The sequence below is a fragment of the Manis pentadactyla genome, chromosome 7, assembly GCF_030020395.1.
Source record: "Manis pentadactyla isolate mManPen7 chromosome 7, mManPen7.hap1, whole genome shotgun sequence".
Classification (NCBI taxonomy): domain Eukaryota; kingdom Metazoa; phylum Chordata; class Mammalia; order Pholidota; family Manidae; genus Manis; species Manis pentadactyla.
The window spans coordinates 115,123,010-115,146,024 of record NC_080025.1 but is presented as its reverse complement, the minus strand read 5'-3'; the positions used below and the strand labels follow the sequence as shown (position 1 = coordinate 115,146,024).

Here is a 23,015-nt window from a genome sequence, read left to right as displayed (position 1 = left end):
CGTACTCCAGCAATTCTCTGATCTTCTGTCTTGTATTCTCCACCTGAGAATCAAAATTCTAATACTGGAACTACAGGTGGGTAGAAAGCTGACCAAGAGCAATTTTTATCATGAAGGCAAACTCTTAGGGGAGAACAAAAAGGGCAATTGGACAGTGAACTGAATAAGTTTATCTTCCTGGGGCCTTAAACGTTCCTATTAATTTCCAGTAATTATTTTCTATTAATATAGCCTTTCAAATCCCTCATTGTGGTTTACAAATAGCAAGTGGTAATTACATATTCTTGTTGATAATCAAAAGACCATTTTCAGAATTTATAGCCCAGCTTCTGCCACTACCTACCTGGGCATCTTTGGACAGTTTGTTTACCTCTTTCTGGTTCAATTTTCTAGATGAAAAAAAAAAATCACAGAGGCTAAAGACACTGATCTCTAAGGCACCTTCCCTAACTTTAATATATAGGTCCATGATTCATTGTCAGTATGTAGAAAAACAGTGTGTAGATGACATAATATCTAGAAAACAATCTGGAAAGAATCTATATATGCACCGTTTCATTGGGGCCTTGTAATTTAGGATTTAAGTCATCTAGATAATATTTACTAATGTAATTATTAAATTTTTCTTCTTTTTCTAGAGAAAGAAGTTTAAGAGTATGGAAGGTATGATATCTTAAATAGAAACATTCACTGAGAGCAAGATTAACCTGGAGGAGTTTAGTGATTGAACACTTTTCTATCCATCTACAGCCAGCAATGACTAATTTAACAAGGTTCATGGCCCTTTTGCTCTTAGCGAGGTGCCAGGGGCTGAGGGCTGCTACTAGTGAAAATGCAGTAGGAGGTAAGATTAAATCTTTTCCATTTTTTCCCCTAAAATTGGAGAACTAGTGAACAAATTTTTCTCTTTCTGGTTAGCGGTATCTGGTTCATGACCATCCATACTTAAGGGGAAAAGAGATAGGGACTGCAGCTGTGTTGTCACTGAGGATGTCCATTTTCACTAAGCACCCTTGTGGTCATTATACCGCTCAGGCCTCTGCTCTGCTATGCCAGGTGTCCAGGGGCGGCAGCCACCCTGGTTTCAGCTCTGCAGTGCATCGCTCTCTAGTGTTTTGTGTTGTGTGAGAGTTGGAGCAGGAGTAACATGGCTGATCAGACTCAGGGGATGGAGCAGACCCAAAGGTCAAAGTCTTCCATTCATGAACTTTGAACCTGCACTTTCCTTGTCCAGTCCAAATTTCACCCCAGACTCCTAGGGCCCTGGTGCCTCCAAATCTTGAATCTTGAGTCTTCTGTGGAGAATGCCCTACTGTATCATATTGGCACTTATGTCTGGCTTCTCCATTGTTTCTCCATCTACTTTCCAACTTCCAGAAAGCTCTTAACATCTCTAATTCACTAATTTCCTTGTGTCCTCTTCCTTAAATGTTATTTTAAAAATTATTAATCTGCTATCATTTAAGTGGTATTTCCAAAAATAATGGAATACATAATGTTCAATCTGTCATGCTGAACATTTTATTTTTAAAAAACAAAAACCTTATGTAAATTTGCCAAATTAACGATAACACTCGTTAAATCTGAGCATATTGGTATAAACATTGGTGTTTGCCATATTCCTGGGTTTTGTTTTTAAAGGAGTTCATTAAATGTTAAGAAAAATAAGACTTCCATTTATTAGCACATGAAGTTCTGAAACCAATGAATTGCTACTGATTTGGTTGGTACTTAGGTGAAAGCATCATTTTACTGAAAACACTTAGAGAGTCCGGTGTTACCAGGAATCAAGGACAAAAGAGTAATTTTTGTAGAAGAATATTCTTTTGTATATCTTTCTACCGAATTGAGATATTTCATTACATTTAAAACTGAAAATTAATTTTAAAATAAAGATGGGTAACTTCAGTACAGTGAGTCATTTCCTCAAAATTTTGTGGGACATTCTAATGATGTGTTTGGTTTTTTTTTAATGGTAACATAAGAGAGGCCATGACATGTGTACTCCACTCTTCCCCCAACTCCAAGATAACCAGTGAGAGAATTCAGAGAATCATGCATCACTTTCACTGTTCAGACTCTCTGGTTCAGCCTGAAAATGTGATTAAGGAAGGGTTTCCATTCTTTCCAAGACATGACTCAAAACGGTCCTGTATTTCTTCCTTTACACAGGTTTTAGTTACTCTCACTCACCCTTAGGCATAACTAATATCCATCCAGAAACTTAGGCTTAACGAAGTATTTCCTTTTAGATTTCCATGTCTGCCCCTTCACCAACCTCATGGAGGTAGTGACGAAAGGAGGACCTCCAATCTATATTCTAAAGATGCAGAAACTGAAGCTTTTAAAAGACAAAAGTGCTTGCCCAATGACCCACAGAGAGTGAGTTTTAGGCAGCATTAGAATCCAAATCTTTGGACTCCGCGCCTCACCCTCTCTAAATGCTCACTGCCTTCTCTGAGCACTGGTGCTGGTGCTGCCCCTTTAATATCTCTGAACAGTAGCCTCATCCCCACCAAAAGTCCAGCTGGCTGATAAGTCAGTCAAGTTTTTGGCCATTATTTCATTTTTATTTTTCCTCCAAATGCTTTGTCTATATAGAATATGGGAGTCAGGCTAATTGGTTTGCCACATGTATACTTTCTCCTGCTTTAAAAAAGCACTACACTATGTTTGTATCTGTCATCAGTGACACCTCCACTTCTTTCAGAGTCTGTGAACATAATCATTAATGGTGTGAGAGATTTCAGCAGTTAAGCTCCAAGGCACACTGGAACCCATTGCATCAGGCCCGGCTGACTGGAAACTCTCTCCGGCTGACTGGAAACTCTCTAAGTTGAAGCAGCCCTTATGAAGATATAAAAATTAAGTAACCTAAATAATGAAACTTCTTTATGGCGTTTTCCAAGGGACTGAGTTTAATATTAATTCTATGCACCAAAATATCACAGGGGTATGTCGAGGGTGGAGAGGTGCATGATAATGAGACTTTCTTCCAAACAGACCTTCCCCAAACATGTTCACATTGTATTAATAGCAGAGTTGTGAAAATAAAGCTGTACCTACAGTTAAAAGGGAACGGGCTAAAACTGTCCCCAAATGATTTAAAGTCATCCTTACCCTCAAGAAATACTATTCTAGGACGATAAACCACCCATTTTTTTCAATTCATTGTAATTTAGTGTTTCATACACTAAAATGGACACTAAAATCTGTCATTATTACTGACCAAGCTATAATCGTACCTACTCAGCCTGCCAGAGCTGGAGATCATCTCTGTGAGCTTGGTTATCTGATTTTGCTTTTTGAATCCAAGAAGTAGTGGTTGGGCTTTTGTTTGCTTTTAGTTAAAAAAAAAAAAATTAAATACAGAAAATAAACACTCCCACACCTTTGTGTTCTCTGCACATTAAGCACATACTCTGTGAACTCTGTCACTTAAATTTTACCTTAACACTGTGGATGTCATCAGAAAAATGCACTGAACTGAAGACTTCTTCCCAGTGAGTCTTATAACAAACTCATTTTCTTTAGGCTTAATGGGGACAAGGATTGATCATGAACTCAATGTTTATTAAAATGAGCAAACCTGGGAAAGATGATGAGCAAGGGGTGATGAGCCCTTGGCTAAACAATGGCCTTCATTTCCCAAGAAGGAAACTTTTGAATGTATCTAGGATAACGATGATAAAATGCTACAGTTTCAGAGGAAAAACTTCTAAAAACTGGACCAAAGATGGGAAGACAGAGTTATTTTGTCTGTGTGTGTCTCAAAAACTCAGGACTGGATGGTAAATGGTGCCTGCACAGGGTCTGATACATAGGCTGTGTGTACTTAATAAAATCGGTTTACTCCAAACTCTGTTCCTCCCTTCTCCCTCAGAATATATTTATTTCACAATCCTATGTCTTCTTACTCTGTAAGTGCTGATTTTTCTGGAGTAGGTCCATTATCCAGTGTTTTGTAAAAAAAAGTAACTCTTAATAAATAAATGACCAAGCTCTTTTAAATGTTTATTGTGCTGCTGCTTATTCTTATACAAGCAAATGATTATTATTGGTTTACTGGCTACCAACAATGGTGCCAGAAATTATATATAACTAATGTTTTCCCAGCATGCCTATAAATATTTGCTATTATTTTTCTTTCAGTAACTAGTCCTGAATGAGCCAACTATGAACTTTTACACGGTAAGAATGGTTTAAAACTGCCCCTAATAAATCTTCTCAGTCTTATATTTCCATATTTCCATACCATTGAAAGAAATAGCTGATACTGTGCAAAGTATTGAAATACAGTGTTCTCCAAAGTATATGCTTCATCAGCAATTTATTTTAACATCACATTTCTCTCTCAAAGGGAATTGAAACTAATTATGTATTGTCCCAAATGCCTAGGTACTACTGATATCATATGAATTCATATATTATTCAAAAAGTTCATTTTTTTTTTTTTACTTATTAATATGACTCTTAGGTAAACTGTATCTCTATTATAAGGGACTTTGCTTTATTCCAAGAATAAACTCTAGCTGTAATAGTTAAGGAGATATTCTTTCCAATGTACCTAGAAATACTTGATTGGGAGTCTGTTTACTCCAGAAATTTTTAACTGAAAGAGATAGCTTATTCCAATTTGGGAACGAGTGTCAAAAAATGAACAAAGCAGGCATTTGTAATTCTTCAGAAGAAAGGGCAAATGGGTTTTCATCCTTAAAGAATTTGATTCATATATAACATAAACCTTGATTTGGGTTTAATATCTCAAGGTTCCTAAAACAATCAAATAATTCCTTAGCCAATCAAGTTTTAGATTTTAAAGTCCTTTGTGCCATCCACCCTCACTGTGCCATTTAACAAGGCTGCAGTACAAATTATGAAAGTTTTCTTCTAATATTACAAAACTTAAAGTGTTGCATAGTAAAACTAAAAGAAAGAAACACATTCTGAACAATGTAAACATCTCTGTAGAAAACAACCTCCCAAAAGGATAAAGGGGCAAAACCAGAAGCCAGTACCCGGGTGCTCCCAAACAGGCAGCCACAGCTACTAGCTCCTATGGATCAATCTGAACTGCAGGAAACCACTTTCAAAAAAAAAGGCTTTAAATATCCAAATAAAAAATGAATGCTCTGCTCATTTTACAAGCTTATTTGTTCTAGGGCAATATATACAGATTGAATATTTCATCAGTTCTAAGTCTGACCTGCACCTTGGAATTAACTGAGGAGCTCTGAATAATCATGGTTGCCTGGACCCTACCCGCAAATGCTTTTGAATCACGTCTTAGGAGGGAGCCTGGTCGGTCGGCATGTGCAGCTGATGTGAAGAGCTGGGAACCAGTGCTTCACACAAAGGTTATGACTATGGACTCATATTCCTGGTCCCTGCATCTTCAGCGTCAGTTACTATGATTTCTTCTTACTGCAGAAGGAAAACGCCTATCTTTATATCACAGAAAAGATCTTGTGATGCCAAGATTCTCTGCCTATCTTTTGGAATGTAACCAAGTTCTCATGGAAGCAATGAGTAGTTCTGAGAACTAAAGAAGCCCTTTTTCTAAGATGTCAAGTATATATTAAGCCCAGTAATTGTCTTGAATTTATCACAAAGATGAATTTCTAAAGGAGTACAGTACATTCAAATTTTCCCAACTTTTTTCTAACCCGATGTAAAGGCAGAATACAGTCACATCATTAATAGTGGTAGAATAGCAATAATATCCAACGAGGGAAATGGACTAGAATTTTTGTCTTGGAATAAGTTTATAATTTAGGAAAATCTCCACCTCCCCTGTGATTTTAAAGCAATCTCTAGGGGATAAAAATGCCATCAAGTCCTTACCCTTCCCTCTATATCCTATCTGAGAACTACTGCTAGATCATCAGGACATTAATTGTTGCCCTAGGCTACACTTTTGACTTTGCCCTAGGCTTGACTTTTCTGAGCTCAGTTTCATACAGAGATAATAATACTTATCACACCTGCCTGATAAAGTTGCTGATAGACCAACTTAGATCATCAATATGAAAAATTTCATTAACTGCAAAAAGCTTTAAGTAATAACACTGTTAATATTACTAATAAAAAGCATCCTTTGATATGCATGAACTGTAGACTTAGAAAATTAGCTCCTTAAGAGAAGCAAAGATAGTCAATCCACATTTTAAGACAAATTACTACAGCTTAACCAATCAAAGCTGTCAGTCTCTTACAGAGAAGCTAAATGTTGTCAAAAGTTACAGGTTTTCATTTATTCAACAATTAACAGTATTGGGAACAAAATCTATGTGTGGCCCTGGGCTATATGCTGAGGGCTAAAAGCTGAATGAGATGCCAATCCCGCCTTTAAGGAGCCTTCAGTGATGGGGAAGGGGGCCATCCCCACACATACTACTTTGAAATTACCAAGTCCTCAAGGAGAGATGAAGATAACACTCTGAGAGTCTGATCAAGGAGAAATCACAGATGGCATCACTGTACAGCTGAAGATGTGGGAAGGCAGGTAACGTGTGAAGCTTGGAAGAAGGAAAATACTGGACGCAAAGAAGAGAAAGCAAGGAATGTACTTCGGCGATGGCAAGAGTTCATGAAAGGAAGTAGTGGAGGAAAAAGCAAAACTTATTTCACTCCCACAATCATCGAAAATAGTTTCCTCCAAGTTTGCCGTGATGCTGGAATGATACTAACTGCTGGGAATGCAACCTAAAGCCCGTGACAGTAGGCGTGTAATAGCAGGAATAAATTACAAATGATGAGGATGGCGAGAAAGGAAGGGTGCTGGGAAAAATAGAGAAACCCAGTCCTGATGGAGAGGTCTGGGAGGCGACTCTTTGGAAGTGACAATGAAGCCTGGAGGGAGACCCAGAATACAGAAGCCCCGGGACAGAGAGGAACTCAGGGCATCTGAGGGACTGATGGGAAGCCAAGAGAGCCACTGAGGCAGAACGAGTGGGGAGAGCCACAGAAGAGAGGCATTTCAAGCAGGAAATGTGTCCTGTAAAACTACAGAAAGAATGAGGACTGAGAAGAGGCCACTGGACTGAGACACATGGCCTATCAATTTCAAAGTCTAGTTTAGGTTGGCTGTACTTAACCCTTCCAGGACATAGATCAAGGCAGGCTAAGTCTCAGCCATGTAGACAAGAATTAGGTTTGAATACCAGAAACTGGTGCTTAAATATAACCTAAAATATCTTAATAATGAAGGAATTAGAATATTATCTGAATTCTTATAAAACAGTGTTATAAAATTAAAAGGCAGGAATGGACCAAAAGTGGAAATCAATTAGAAATTAGAGTACAGCTGGGTAGCTGAGATGTCGCAATTGAGTTTAGAGAACATGTATTTATACTAGAGCTCATCTTCTGCTAAGTAACATTTTTGTCTATGATCCACCGCCCTCAGAAACTGAAGTAAGAAGGCTCACGGTGAGGTCTCTTACCTTAGTTTGACCATAAGCATGGCAAATAGCACATGAGGTTGTAGAACTTAGGGGGATAAGGAAAGATTACTTGCCTGTCACACCTGGCCATGAAAAAAGGCAGATGAGGTTAAGGAGATGAGATGCAACAAGGAACAAGATCATAGTTAACAGACTGGGTGCACTTATTGTAGGTAAAACTGCAGTAGTTCCAGAATCTCTAGCCTGGCCTTAGTGCATTTCCATAACAATAGGTGATTACTAGGGTCAGCAGGGCATATCTGGACAGGAGAGGTTGGGTGGGGCCTCTTCTTCTGCAGCTGGGTTGAAAGAGAGGACGGCTTGCAAGCAATAAATGGGTTTCTCCCACCTTATTTCTCCCTTTGACTGATATCAGTTTCAAAGGTATTTTGCCCTGGATTTCCCCCCCCTGGAGTTACACTTACTATTAAGGCAAAGAACAGGAAGAAATGAGAAAGTGAACTTCTGCCTTCAAACCCTTAGAGGGGATGATGGTAAAAGCAGTGGTAGCAAGGCCCCAGGTATGACCACATTTGTAAGGTGGCTTAAGTGAAATAGGTGTGACATCCTTACTGTTAGAGAAGTCGAGAAGCAGTGTGATTTCAAAGATGTTAAAAGAAGTTATACATTTTAAAGACATTAAAAGACTCTTTGACTTAAAGGACAAGTAAGATACTAGTTAGGGATCCACCAGGTTATGCTGGAAGGTGGAGCAGAAGGCAGGAATGAATAGTCGCAACAATGTCCCGCTCAACACCATTTCGCACAATGACTAATTTAAGGTTCTGCCATTTGATTTTCAGTGTCAGCTGGGAATTCACGTACTACCAACATCCCTTCACATCAACTTTCCAGGTACCAGACTGGCAGCTAGACTCAAATTTAATATTGAAATAATCAGAGGTTCTTGCAGCCTGAAATTTTCATCCTGCCTTGAATTAGTCCAAACACATTTGGACTTTATAGCAAAAGTAAGCATTATTCAGTCCTCTATAAAAAACGATCTTATGATAGTATTATATAGAATGGAATTTTTTGTTTCTTTCAAAATGTAAAGCTAGACCCAAAATCAACCACCTTAAAATTGGCTAAACCTGAGAAATACTGAAAACCTAAATATGTAAGTATATGGGTTCAACTTTACATTTCCAGTAGTAAATATTCATAGAGCTATTGGATAAGACTTTTTAGAATGTACTGGGTATGGGAGAAGGGCAGTAAGAAGAGCCTAGCTTACAAGGAGCAGCAGAAAATGCTAATTACACAGATGGCACCACTGGGTGAGCTGTCCCTGCTGCCGCCTATGCCATCAGTCACCTTTGCGATTACAACAGCACCTTCATCCTGCTAAAGTCATATGGAGAAGACAGGCCTCCGTGTCTTGATGCTTTCATATCTTTTCCATAAAGACAAGGAACGATGGGCAGCAGCCAAAGATGAGATGTACAGTCAGGATCACACCGGCATGAGAATCAATTATTTGTGACAATTTGAGATGGTAGGAATCTTTTTTTTTTTTTCCTTACATTTCCCAATCCAAGTTCTGAAGAACCATGGAAAATGTGTTTAATTAAATTATGTCCCAAAGCAGAACAGATTTCTCCACCCACTCTCCTCTCTGGTCCACTTAATGCAATTTCACCCCTCTAGGACCAGCATCTGAGGGTTTTTAAAGAGATTTCCCTCACTTTTTTATGTCTCGCTGCAAAACCCAGAGACCTGGGAGGAATCCAGCTGCCCGTGGGGGAGAGCGGAGCATGGATTTACCAAGGCCTGAGAGACTCAACCAAGAAACCCAAGACAGGTCACTGTGCTGCCTCTGCTCTGCACCAAAGCGAAGGGGAGTGAAGCACCTAGAAGTGGAGAGGGATTTCCACCAACCCTCCTCCCCTGAACTGAGCCAGGGAGAAAGCCGGAGGCAAGGCTCAGTCCCGCTGGGGCTGGAGGAAAGCCGGGGCCACAGCGTCGGGGTCTGCTGCACGGTGGCTGCTCCTCATACCGACACACGTTGCGCATGCTGGGACAGACACATGAATTGCCACACCCAGGACGCTTCCTCCTCCCTGAATTTCAGGGCCTTATTGGGAAAAGGAAGTATAAAATAGGTAGAGGGGTTTGTTTTTGTTTGCTTACCAGACATGAACCTCCACTCCCTCACTGCCTCCAGCTAGGCCCAGCTTCAGGGACCAGCTCAGAAGGACCCTAAACTTGGTCTTATGCTCTGCTGTTGCCATCTTGAAATTCATAATTTTTGAACGAGGGGACCTGAATTCTCATTTTACAGTGTTCTTCACCACCCTCTCCCCTAGCTTGTTCAGCTGGTCCTGCCTTCCTTGGAACTGGAAGGGATCTGAATCTCCTGGCTTACCTGAGACCTGAGGCGCCTCCCATAGGTGACTGGGCTCTACTGCAGCTTTGGGAAGCTGGGCCCTCGCCCTGATGTTGCCGGCTATATGGGAGAATTTTCTTTTTAAAATATTACTGCTTTTAATTTAACAAATAATTCACCTGATGGGAAAAAAAATGATACATATGAAAGTATACAGAATATTAAGTGGAGTTCTCTTCACCACTATGTCCCCACTCAATTTCATATATAACTCCCTGGAGGTAACCAAGAAAAAAAACACACATATATAATTTGATGCAAATCATATATATGCACACATACACACACATACTAATACATATCTTTTTTTTAAATCCCAAATTTGTATGTCTACTGGACTAGATGGAGAAGACCCTTTAGAATTTCACAATAAAGAAAGCCAGCAGGCCCAAACAATGTGCATTATTTTTCATTCATTTCCAGATCCTCAGCTTGGAGAACATCAAATGACTCTTCCATTCATCCACAACAGGTGACTAATCTTAGTGTCAAGTGGAAAGAACCAGAGATAAAAAACTGGCTGACTCCTCCTAAACCATTAACTTTCAATGAAGAATTCAAATGACTGAGACTCAAAAAACATAGATAAAGCCCCAGATTTGCTGACTATTGGCCAGACTGATTGGGGCAAATATCTGGATTTATGTTTCCCCACCCCTCAACAGGACAATTTTTATCAAGCCTCCTAAATCTCTTCTATATCAAGCCCTCTGGGCCTGGGAGAAGCTGTTCCAGTCACCCGTCCTCATGACCACATCTCGGGCCTTGTCCTCACCGGGGACTGTTTCACCTCGGAAATCTTAAATTCATATTTCCTAGTCTCATAATGCATCTTCTCTTTCCACTTCTCCCATTCATTTATTGAATCTATTTGTTTTGTTTCATTTCTGAAAGAACAGAAACCTTTAGGGGTTACTAGCCTCTGTTTTTTCTTAATTGTTAGACCCTTCCTGTCTTTATTTCCTTGTCTGCCCATCTGACATCCACAGCCTGTCATTTCAAGCCCTCCTTGGACAATGTTCTTAAACCCTTTGCCCCGCTGTCCTTTCATCACAACTGTCATTTGTCCAAACTGAAATACCTTGGTGTAATTGCCAGCACCTGCCGTGCCCTTGCCCCGTATGTCTTACTGACAGTGCTCCGTAAAAGCTGAATCCACCTACTTCCTGCAATCCTCCCTACTATTCTACCAGCCCAAGACTTCTCCCTTTCTCATTGGATTAATACAACAGTCTCCCAGTTGGTCTCTTAAAGCCTTCAGTCATTCCCATTCCTATTTATTTTCTAACTATTACAATAGTAGTCATCCTAAAATAGAGCCAAACTAAAATACGAACCTACTTATTTAAGTCACTAAGCCCTTCTATACCCTCCGTCTTCTCTTAACCCTTTATTAACAGATTATTTTCCTCTCATCTCTCTCTACCCCTCATCTAACACTTAAATCCCAGCTTAAACAAAACTTCTCCAAGTCCCCTCAAGCCATGCTCTCTCATATCTAGACCAGGATGCATGCTGTTCCCCACGCTGCTAGAGTTAGCTACTTCCTTTGGGTATTACGCTAGACACCACTGTCTCTGGAGGAGCCTCTCTGACCTCTCCCTGACATGAGGATTTGTTTCTCTCAAATGCAAAAATACAGCAGCCTACACTTCCCCATCATAGCCCTCCTAACACTCATTAACATTTCAGGACAAATTGTCTCTTCTATCAGACTGCAAACTCTAATGCAGAGACCACACCCATAGTGTTCATCACTGTATCACCAACATTACACACCATCAGCACACTGTAAGCACTCTGTCTTAATGTAATTGATTTTTCATTCAGTTTTCAAAGTTACACTTTGATTCTTAATCTTGGAAATTCAGTACTACAATATGCTATACAACAAATAATATATGTGTAAATTCGGAGCGTTCAGATTCAGGAAGTTTGAGATTTGAGAACTAAAATTATCTAGACCACAGAATTTATGGTCTTGATCATTAAAGTTATTTATGCAATGGTTAGCATTTTCAGGGTGATCTCTAAGGTAGTTCCCCAATCTCAGCCTGTTCCTGAGGCTCGAAGAACTCCCAAATGGGAAAGGAATAAATCTGGTTCCCTCAACGAGCTCTCCTCCACCATTTGTACTTCAATACCATCTCATCTCCCCTACTAAAGATCATAAGCTTTTAGGAACATCAGGAAGAGACTGAAAATCTTTGCCAAAGTGCAGGCTACAGACTGGAAATGGAATAAGGTCATGGTATGTGACAAGGGCGAAGGGTAAAGTAATAAATTAGAATAATAACATTAATAAGGATAGTGTGAACAACAATAGCAAGATACATTGTACTTTATAGAATACAATGCATTTGAAAACTGATTTAGGAAAACAGAGCTTTCTAGGTACAGGAAGGAAGAAGGTGTGAGAAAAGGAAGGAGGGTGGTAAGGGAGGGAGTAAGCTAGGGAAGGAGGAACGGTCAAGGAAGGGAGGAAACTAAAGGAGCCTCAAGCTTTTTTTCTTACAGGTAGGCAAGAAAAAAGAAGCATCAGGGACCAAAAAGGCCCTATGTAAAGCATCATTCCTACCCACCTCCATGGATGGTGGACGTCATCCAGGGCACTGTCACAGTTCACTGAGAGCTCTTGGAAGAGCCTTATCAGTGAACAGCAGCCAAACGCAGGACTTGATTGCTTTACTGTCCTTACAGTCCTCTTAGAACTTGACGTGAATGAACCATGTGTAGCTTGGGAGTGAGAAGGCAGTGTGAAGGAATGAAAGGGAAAATGATTTAGAATGTTCATCACAGGGCCTTAAAGTCTGAAATAACAGAAGTTGGGCAAAGAATCTCTTCCCTCCTGCATGACTTTGTTACACGTAAGGCACCAAGGATTTATTGGACCTAAACCATGTAGCATCCAATGTGCTGGCTATGTCATGGGTATAAATACCATTGGTCTCAGAAAGCAGGTCTGGATATGTAACTCGCTGGAACCACACAGAAAAACAACAGGAACAACAAAGCCTTATAACTGACACATGGGCTTAAGGATGATAATAATGAAAACCAATACATTGAGCTAAATAAATAATAAGCTTTTTCTTAGCTCTATGCTAATCAAGCACACAATACATATTTTCTTGTTTCATCCCTAAAAGAACAACAATGAGGTATATAGAATTAGTACCTCCATTTACAAAGTGAGGAATCTTATCTCAGAGGGTTTAGGTAAATTGCCCAACACTGCAGTAATGGTGCATCCAGGGTCTGAACTCTGGCGGTTGGCTTCTGCTCGCTTCTAGGACTCTGAACTTAAGGTGCCCAAACAAAAGCTGAGCGGTGGTCTTCCTGGCTTCCCAAGGAGAGCCCAATGAACAGGACTAGGCACCCTGAGGAGAAAGTATGTCAGAGAACCTGAGTTCCACCCAGAACGCAGCCTACTGGATGGCACTGACCAATGAGATAAATACAGGCCATCATCAAAAAGGGCTTATGATTGTCTACCCAGTCCTGAAACCAAACCAAGAGATGGATGATGGAATAACTGATGGTTAAAGACTCCTCTCCACCACAATAATCCAAGCATTGTAACTGAAGCCACATGACCACTTGGTCAGCATATTGAAAAACAGAGAGTTTTTCTGGGAGACAAATGGAAGAAAAGACACTGAGCAAGATGAAGCCACACAGGCTCACTTCCAGTATGGGATCCCAAAATGAAGGAGCATTGACCATCAGGGAGAGGACCCCAGATTACCTAGGAAACGCTATACAAAAGTGACATCCCCCAGTCTTCCTGGGTAGTTCTTACCTGGGGGCTTGTTGATAGCTTCTTTTATATAAAGCAAATTCTAAAAACAAAACAAACAATACTTACTGTGCATTCAAACAGGAAAGCCATGGAAGAAATTAAAATCCAACCCTCTCAGTGCTCTTTCCTTATCATCAAATAAGAAATGTAAGCATAGAAATAGTACCTGAGTATCTGCTGTTCTTTATTTTACATACAGGAGGCATTTCCTAACGTGATGAGTGGTGTTCATTAAGGGGTAATCAGTGTTAAGTTGATATAGTCTAGTGAAAGAAATAATAGAGTTCCTAGTAACAAAGCCAACTGATGTCGAGAGGAACCTCACTGGATGCCAAGAGGAAGGTTCCAAGTAGTAGAATGAGTGCAAAAGCTTGACACATCAGCTCCATAAAAAAGAGGCTTGTGTGAGGTAGAGAAAGAGGGCTTGCCGTCTACTACCAATTAAGTGATTACTATTATGGGAGCTAAAAACTCTTCAAAATGAGTAAATGGGTTACACAGAATAGGGATTACCATTTAAGTAGAACATTCTAACTTTGCTTCAGATCATGGGAATTCTACAAAATCACAAAGGAGAGAGTTAGCTGAACAAAACAGTTTAATGGGAAATTTATTTCAGAAGGGAAGCTAAGGAAAATTTCTGGAGTTAAGTAATGACATTTAAAATTACAGAACATTTATATAAAAGCAATGTCCAATAACAAAGTTAAATAATAATTTTCAGAAAGACCCAGAAGAATCTGAGATAGATACCTGAGGCACTTTAGAAAGAGGAACAAAGAAAAATGCAAGCTCTTTCTCTATAGGAAATGATTAGAATTTGACCTAAATTAAATGAAAATATTACACATACCCATGAACATAAACACAGGAAAACATACACACATACACACACTTCTTCCTACCTTAGAAATCCCCCCAAAGACTGAGATCAAAATGTTACTTCTGTTCTTTTTCTAGTCTAATTAAAACATGAAATGTTGCCTATTGCTGGTTATCAGCTTATGCATATTATGGGTTAAATAGAAAAATTAATATTAATTGATGGTGTCACTTCACTGCAACATTTATTTTACTAAGTCAGAGAAACAGTGATTGCTAAAATGAGGCATAGCTCCAAATTATATACTGTACCATATATGCTAATCTGGAAGGAAAAGCCTTAGTCTAAATCAGTGTTCCCATAAAAAGATGCTCTTAGAAACCCTAAAATTTAAGCTCCATTCCAAAAATTAAATTATACATCAAAATATTTTCTCAGAGTATGCTTTTTAAGCTGTAAAAAAGATAAAAAGTTATAAAATGAAAAAAAATAAAACTCCAATTATAAAACTGCCTCACAAAACCTCCATTGTGTTTCTAATTCTTTCCTTGATTTTATTTAGATTTTTTTTAAAACAAATTTGAGTGGTTGGAATTGTCTTTTTAATTTAAATTTCATAAGGAAGGATCACAATGCACATTCCCACACCAGATTGTGTGTGGCCTATTTATACAAAATGTTGGATTCCATATGGATTTCTTCTTTTTTATTTATAACTTCCAGAAAGGATTCTCTCTAATAAGTTAGCAGCTCAAGGGCAACCAATTTGAAATCCAGGCCCTGAGGGCACAATACTTCAGGTCTGCCACCTGCGATGTTTTCTAGAAGGACCAGGGAAGGCTCACAAGGCTTGCATTTCTGTGTGAAGCATGAACCAAATGTGAGCCACAAGTGGGTGGTCCACAGAGGTCAGGGTTAAAGTTCACAGAATAATTTGGAAATTATTCTCAGCTTGGATCTCATTTATGAAACCTGAGCATACACCCTTTAATTAGAATACAATTTCCAAAGCAGCCACTCCCTTGACTTTCCAGAGCTCAGTTATTCTCAGAAAAGTAAAAACAGCCTCATCACACTGACAGCTAGCAGTCCCCTAAAAATTATGCCTCAAATCTCCAGCAGAGAAGACGGCAGGCAGCAGAGACAATGGAGACATGAGCTGCCAGACCTCACCAACCACTCTCAAGGATAGAGGAAAAGAAGTCATATTAAACCCTCTCCTTCACTTGCTTATGCAGCTGAGCTGTCCCATGGAAGCTTGGAAAAAGAGTGGGCTGTGCATTTGAAAATGTTCCCACACCCTAGCCGGCCTCATTTTTCTGATGATCCCTCCATCCAGCCAAGCTCGCATTACAGTGGGAATCCTAAAATCAGTTCCATGAGAGGCAGCTGTCTGCCTCTTCCACAGTGCTCAGGGAGCCACACAGGACTCCTGGACCGGGAGCCGGCCCAGACCTGACTCACTGCAGATGTTCTGAGCCAGAGCCTTCTTCCCACGGCCTGCTGTGATCACAAAAGATGTACAGGGCCCCCCAAACTAGATCCCGAATCAAGAGGAAAACAAACATTTCCCTAACTTTGGGGTTAAGCGAGACAAACATTAACTTACATGGAAATGGCCAATAAATCTATGGGAAAGGCCAAAGAAGGAGATTCAGGAAGCTTTGCAGAGTTTAGTATCAAGGAGTTGGAATAGCAGAAGCTATCACAATATCAAACTTTCAAACACTACACTGACTTAAGTCAGGTTTAAAGATGACATAAAATTTCATTTTCTCCATTTCAGCAAATGCAGAAATCAAGGTTTTCAAAATTCTCCATTTCAGCAAATGCAGAAATCAAGGTTTTCCACAGACCCCACAAAGTTGCCTTTATCCAGAAAAGTATAACCAGGAAAATAACAAAAATAGAGTTTTTGAAATTTGTAATCAGAATTCAGAGTGAGCTGCCCCCCACAAACATTTGGAAATTTTTGCCAGGTTATGTTTCAGGCAGAAGCAGCCTTATTGTCTTTGGTCATTATCTTTGGGATATCCATTCAGCTGCCAGGTTTCCCACCAGCCCTCCCAGAGGGGTGCCATAAATCTCCCCGCCTCTGCACCCCTCCAGTGCATAGGAGGAGGCAAGCAGACAGAGGTTCCCAACTGCTCCAGAGTCCCATGGTACAGGCGGCCTCATTATCTCAACAAAAAAACCTATTTCATGCAATTTACAATTTATTTTATCACCGTCCACTTAACCATTATAGACAATACAGGGAATAGTTCATTTTAAATCCATTACCTTTAATGGTAAGAATCCCGTGACTAAACCAAGCTTAACAAAGTAGCGTAAACAAATTTTGAACACATTAACATGACTCTCCATATCCTTACAAGAGCTTGCATTTTGGGTTTTGACCTGTAAGTCTTATTGATGTTTTCCTTGCATGGGCCTTGGGAAAGAAGACTAGGGAAATAAATCAATTAAATAAAACACACACAATTAAAATTCTGTAACTGTGGGGAAAAACAAAAAAAGAAACAATCATGTCTTCTAAAAGGTGAAGGTAGAATTATTTTTAAGAGCTATTCTAACTCTAACTTTTCTTAGGAAACCACAGATAAAACATGCCAGGATCTCAAAACAAAACCCTAAGTTTTACAATAGCAGAAACAATAGTTAGATAGAAGACAACCAATATATGTTTTCGGGATAAATGTTTACTTGAAATACTGTTTATTTGGAAAAGCTATATCAATCTTGCTCTTCACTGATTTATGAGCCTCATTTCCTTCCTATTTGCATCTCTGATACAAAAGTGTAGAAAGCCAAAATGGTTCTAAAACTACACTAATGTGCCCACTTTTAGAGCTTTTGTTTGGAAATTTGAGATGATTTTATTGGTATCATTTATTTTCTAGCAAATTGGTTCTTTCCTTTTTTATTTTCCCTGCTTTATTCTGTTTGGTTTCCACTTAGGGACAGACATTGGCCATTCTAGAGACTAGAGAAGAAAGGGAACATTCTGCCAGTAAGTATAACACGTAAAGCAAGAGAGGCTCTGTATTTCTTGTGGTCCAAACTGAAGAACTAATTTTTCAAAATAGTAAAACAACACCTGGTTCCCAGAAAGGAATTCTCCTCTGTCCACTCTGGAAAACAGAGAATGAGACATGGTAACTCAGTTACCACGAATGAGGGAAGTACTGACTCCTGTGCTCTTCCAGCTGTGGCACAGCAGCGATCTTAATACTTACACGTTTACTACAGAGAGTAATTCATGTGGTAAATCCATCCTGCACCCACCTGGGGTAGCTTAGAGACCAGAATGTACACTTTAGGTCTAGAGGGAACCTGGCATGGAGTCGGCGTTCTCAGCAGCACCCAGGAGATACTGGTGTTTCTGGGCATTTCCAGAGTAAGGCAAAAATATACCAATGCTTTTGTATATATTCTACAGAGCAATTTTAGGAAGAGGAGGAGAATAAAAAGGAACCAAGTAATGATAAAAATGTTAATTGTGAGAGTCTGGAATCATTTGGCTCGAAAAACAGGGACCACAATGGCATTAGCAAAGCTCTAATTATTGTCCTTCACTGTTTTTTTCTTTCATTTTAGAGCTTCACAGTCCACGTACACTTAGTATTGTCTGACGTCCACTTCGTCACTGCTCAAGAAAGAATTAAGTTTTGTCTAAATTTCTCTTGAAAACCGAGTGAGTCTAAAATTTTCAGGTCAATTCTTGCTTTCTAAATAAAGGATGAAAACTGACAGTATTGTTTGTAACCTAGGTTTGCTCTGTATTTTGCAGTACTCAGGAAAACACTTTCAGATAAACTCAGCTGATTTATAGATTTCCAGCAGAACTATATGGGACAACTAATGAGAGCATGTTATCATAGTCCTATTCCCAAATGACCCCAATTTGCTCTATAAATACTTACTTCGGATAAGTTTGTCATCTGAACAATTTCCCCACGTTGACTGGTCATGTGTCTCTCCGTGTGTAAAGCAGCTATTGGTAGCATGAGTTACATCTTTCTCAGTATTTTCTTTATCACATTTTTCTGAATAAGAAGAAAGATTTATTATCATTAAATGTTGCCTAGTTTCTCCATTTCTTTCACTTCTTAGATTTTTTTTCCCCAAATGCTTCCAAGTCTGCCATAACTTAAGGAAATGGGAGTAGTACCTCTATGGACTGTTACATATGCTTTTGACTCAATAACAGATATTAATTGGGCTCCTACTATGTGAATAGCATTGAAGAAACAGAAATGTTTAAATAATGTTTAAAGATGTTAAAGAATCTTTAAACACAGGTGTAAAAACAATCTGTTAAGATTTCTATAAACAAATCATCAGAACATAGCAAGTGATCTGCCATGATAGAAAAATGTGGAAAGGTTACATGAAGGATGAAAGTGAGTCCACACCTGTACAGGGTGGGGCGGCAGGGAAAGCATCAAAGGAGAAGGACCCCCAGTGAATGGTGGGGATGAAGGCAGACTGCAGGCGAATGTGGAGTGGCTGAGACATGGAGAGGTATGAAAAGCACAGAGCTCTCTGGAAACTTGGGGAAGAGGCAATGACGGTGTTAACCTTTCTCAGAGAGGGGGGTGTTCAGGATGAGAGATTTTTCTCATGGGTCTTTGGGTTCTCAAGGGGAAAGCCAGTAAGTAAGGAAAAAAGTAGCATCTCATTAGGCACATAATTCAAGCAAAAAGCAAACTGTAACACAAGGTAAAATGCACGTTATGACAGGTCCAGAGCACCAACAAGGTTCAAAGGAATGAAAAGAAACTTTTCAGGATTCAGAGCTCAAGAAAGGCACTATAGAAAAAATGTGCATGTTGAATGGTCTTTAAAAGATTAGCAGGAATTCTAAAAGTAGAATGGGTGGCCACTCCAGGTGGAATGGCATGGGCTAATTCCACAAGCAGACACTTGGGCAATGTTCCAACTCTCTGGACAGTGAAGTACTCTAAGGAGGAGGAGATAAGAGGTTTGATTTTTGATCTAGATATTTGAATGCCAAGATGAGAAATCTGGACCAAATTTAAAAGAAGATATAAGTCAAAGTAGCCATTTAAGCTTTATGAATTGCTTAATTGGAGTCATGCACTAGAATGATTAATAAATCTATGTACATCAGTAGTTTTCAATCCTAATTGCACTTTAACTCACTAGGGAACATTTTTAAGAAAACAAATTCCTGGGCCCCACAACCAAAGATTCTATTTCCATCTGGGGGTGAGGGACTTAGGTAGTTTTATTGCACTTATATCCTTGAGAACCGATGGAGTACAGATGCATCTAAGAGGAAGAACAGAGTTAAAAAGAACTATAAGGAAGACTTAGCACAGTTCAGGTCAAAGTTGGTGAGAGTTTAATCAACTGAAAAATAAGATGAGAAAGGGGGTAGGTTGAAGAAAATAATTAGAGGTTTACACAGATGATCAGAGGAAACTGGATTGGAGATGACTGGGTTTCCCTTAGTCTGGATTTGACTGGGAAAACCTGGCGACAGAAGAATAATTTTTTAACTTAAAATATATGTATTTTTATATAGTAGATGCTTAGGCACTGCACTAGGTAGTAGGGATACAATGATATACAAGACTCAGCCCAGGCCTTCATGGAGTTTACAAATTTACAGTTTGGTGGATGAGTTTATATTGGACATTTGAATTTGCAAGTCACAAATAAAGTTATAGCTAGAAACAGTCATCTTTCTAAACTTGAAGGCTGAAGCCATTTAAATGAATGGGCTCATGAAAAGAGTGAGTATATTAAAAGAAGAGTACCAAGAGGGGTCTGTAAAACTAAAAAGGAGTCACAGAAGGAAGAGAAGCTGGAGGATGTCAAGTCATGGAAGGAAGGAAAGGAAAGATATTCAAACAGAAGTTGTTAGTCAACTGTGTTAACATTTCCAGTGGAAGGAAAAATTTTCTGCACATATAAAAATTTCTTATGTACCATGGGGATTTCACAACAATTGAAAAGTTCTGCCATGAAACACATTTCAACACATGAAAATAGATGGACACCCACTTAGGACTCAGTCCAGAGGCTAAGCTCTCTGAAGAAAAAAAATAGGGTCTTCAATGCTAAGTATTTTTAGAAAGCAAAACCATATTCAAGTAGCAGTAAAATATAAATTAGAAGCATGCTAAACCAATATGTTCTAAAAGATTTATGTAACATTTACTCAGTATTATCACAGAGAAAAAGTAATCTTCTTGAGATGTGTTAGTTTCAATTAAAGTCTTTACTGTTTTAAACGACTCCAGAAATCTTTCCTGTGCCATAGTCAACTCAAGGCCTTCCTGAGTTTATTGCACAAGCGTTTCTCATACAAACTCACTGGTGCACATGAACAAGCTCATCAGCGGACCCACATACTTGAATGCTACTTTATGTAGCCGACTGCCGCCAGGTGTCAGGCTAGGAGGCTTGATTCAATTAGTAACTTTAATTGAAGCTGAATGAAATTAATTATATAATTTTGAGCTGTTCAAGTTTAATTCCATTAAGATTAATTCATGAAACCAGGGCATTATGAAGCATTGCTGACTAAAAGAAAATAGGTATGAATAAAGCCTCTAGACACACTTGACTCACATTTGAATCGCGTCCAATATTCAAGTGCTAAACACAAACCCTTGAAAACTCCCCACTGAATAAATGAAAATGTCATGTGGTCCATACACACACAGATTGAGCAGTGACCCACTACTAAGAGGAAAATAAAGTTCTTTCTGCTCTAAATATTTATTAAGGAAGTTTATCACATTTTTTAAGATTCCTTATCTATTAAATTCCATAATCAAATGATTCTTCAGAGTCCCTCTCAAGTTAAAAAACAAAAAATATAATTTTGTCTCATTTATTCAAGAAATAATAAATAATATGTAATTACTCTTAAATCACAATCATCAGTCTATCCAACTTGATCTTCTTTGAAAACTAAATGTTTTGGCTCAAAAGTTGGTCTTGGCTATTTGCTCTGATCCCTAGCCCCCAGCCCAAAGCCAGGCTCAGGGAAGGTTCCAAGTACAAATTTAAATTGACTTTTGCCAATTCTCCTCCTCTATAAACTAAACTTCTGTAACCACTTGACTATTCCATGACTTTCTAATGTTGGTATATTACTTTATTAACGTATCTTTAATCTTTAATGTTTAACGGCACACCTACATAGAATCCTTAAAAATGGTTCATAGTCACACCTCCTAACACTGAAGAAGTGCACTGACACAGAGCGAGATTTAATCAACAGACAATTTAAGATGGGCACCATGATGCCAGCCACAAAACCAACCTCTCCGCATCTTAACACTTGGTTGGGTTCAGCCACTATCATTAGGATGACAAGTCAGCAGTTTCTATTAACAGATTTCTGTTATCAGTGTGGGGTTGCTGTGTCACTTCTGGATTCCAGAAACAGAGGTGAAAGCCCTGGTTTAACCCATTCCTTTCTGGGTTTAATGGGGTTTGTAGTTCCTATTCAACCACCAAGTGGGCCTGGAAGAATAACTCACAGGCAATCAAGTAATTTCAAGCATGCATGAAATCAGTCTGTACTTTCTACAAGATTTCTGTAACTACACCCAGCAAGCACTCCCCACCAACTTAGCAATTTTCTCAAGATGGGAAGCCTTCATCATCTCAATGATGCTATTCCTCTAAGCCAGTGGTTCTGCACTGAAGAGCTCTTTAAACAAAGATGCACAGGTCCCAATGTCAGAGGGGTCAATTTAGGTGCTGTGGGGGACAGGAGATGTAGATGTCATCATCATATATGGCCAAGTTTGAGGGACATTGTCTAATGAAGCTCTTCTGTACTACAGAATTCAGAGAAAACTTAGAACAGCCTACTGAATATTAACAGATCTTGCATCTCATCACCTTCTCATAGTAGTCCAAGTAATCAGAAATGCAGTTTTATCTAATCACTAATTAATATAGGGGTATTTAGTTCTATCTCCATGTTAGGACAACTAGGAGAAAATAAAACCTGAATTATATATAATACTAAGCAGTTCTAATGGATGGATATATAAGAAGTATGTTTTAGAAATTAAAATAAAAATTGAAGACACTTTAAAAATAGGACTAAACCAAAGGATAGTCATATAGCCCTGGCATCTGCTTCCAGAACACTCGCTCCCAAATATTCCAGGCTGCCTACTCTGAACCCAGAAGAACAAAAGAATCTGTGGGTGAGGAAACACATCTTGGTCCCTGACAACAAATCCTCTATCTGGGGAAACCAAACACTCACACAAAACAATCAGGCAGCTACAAAACAGAAGGTAATGAAAACTGCCCTGGTCATAATTCTGGATCAAACCTGACCAGCTGTGTGGCTGGGGCTGGGCCTCTTCCTCTTCATCCAGAAATGAGGGCCTTGAGCTGGATGGCTGCAGAGATCTTTGCTGGCTCTAAAATTCTGTAAATCTCAATCTGCATAAGGGCTAAACAACACAACCAGATTTCATATACACACTGAAGTGTATTTAAAATGGAGTGGGGGAAACAGAAAAACCTTTGTAAGGCCCTAATTCAGAA

The 23,015-nt window shown here is 39.1% G+C and overlaps 1 protein-coding gene across 1 annotated transcript in view; it reads right to left on the bottom strand.

Annotated features, from left to right (window-relative positions):
- MDFIC (MyoD family inhibitor domain containing) overlaps positions 1-23,015 on the bottom strand; it is an 86,353-nt gene that overhangs the window by 48,695 nt on the left and 14,643 nt on the right. Inside the window, exon 4 of the mRNA XM_057504693.1 lies at positions 18,386-18,508. Within this exon, the coding sequence (XP_057360676.1) occupies positions 18,386-18,508 (123 nt within the window). The remainder of the gene's footprint in view (positions 1-18,385; positions 18,509-23,015) is intronic.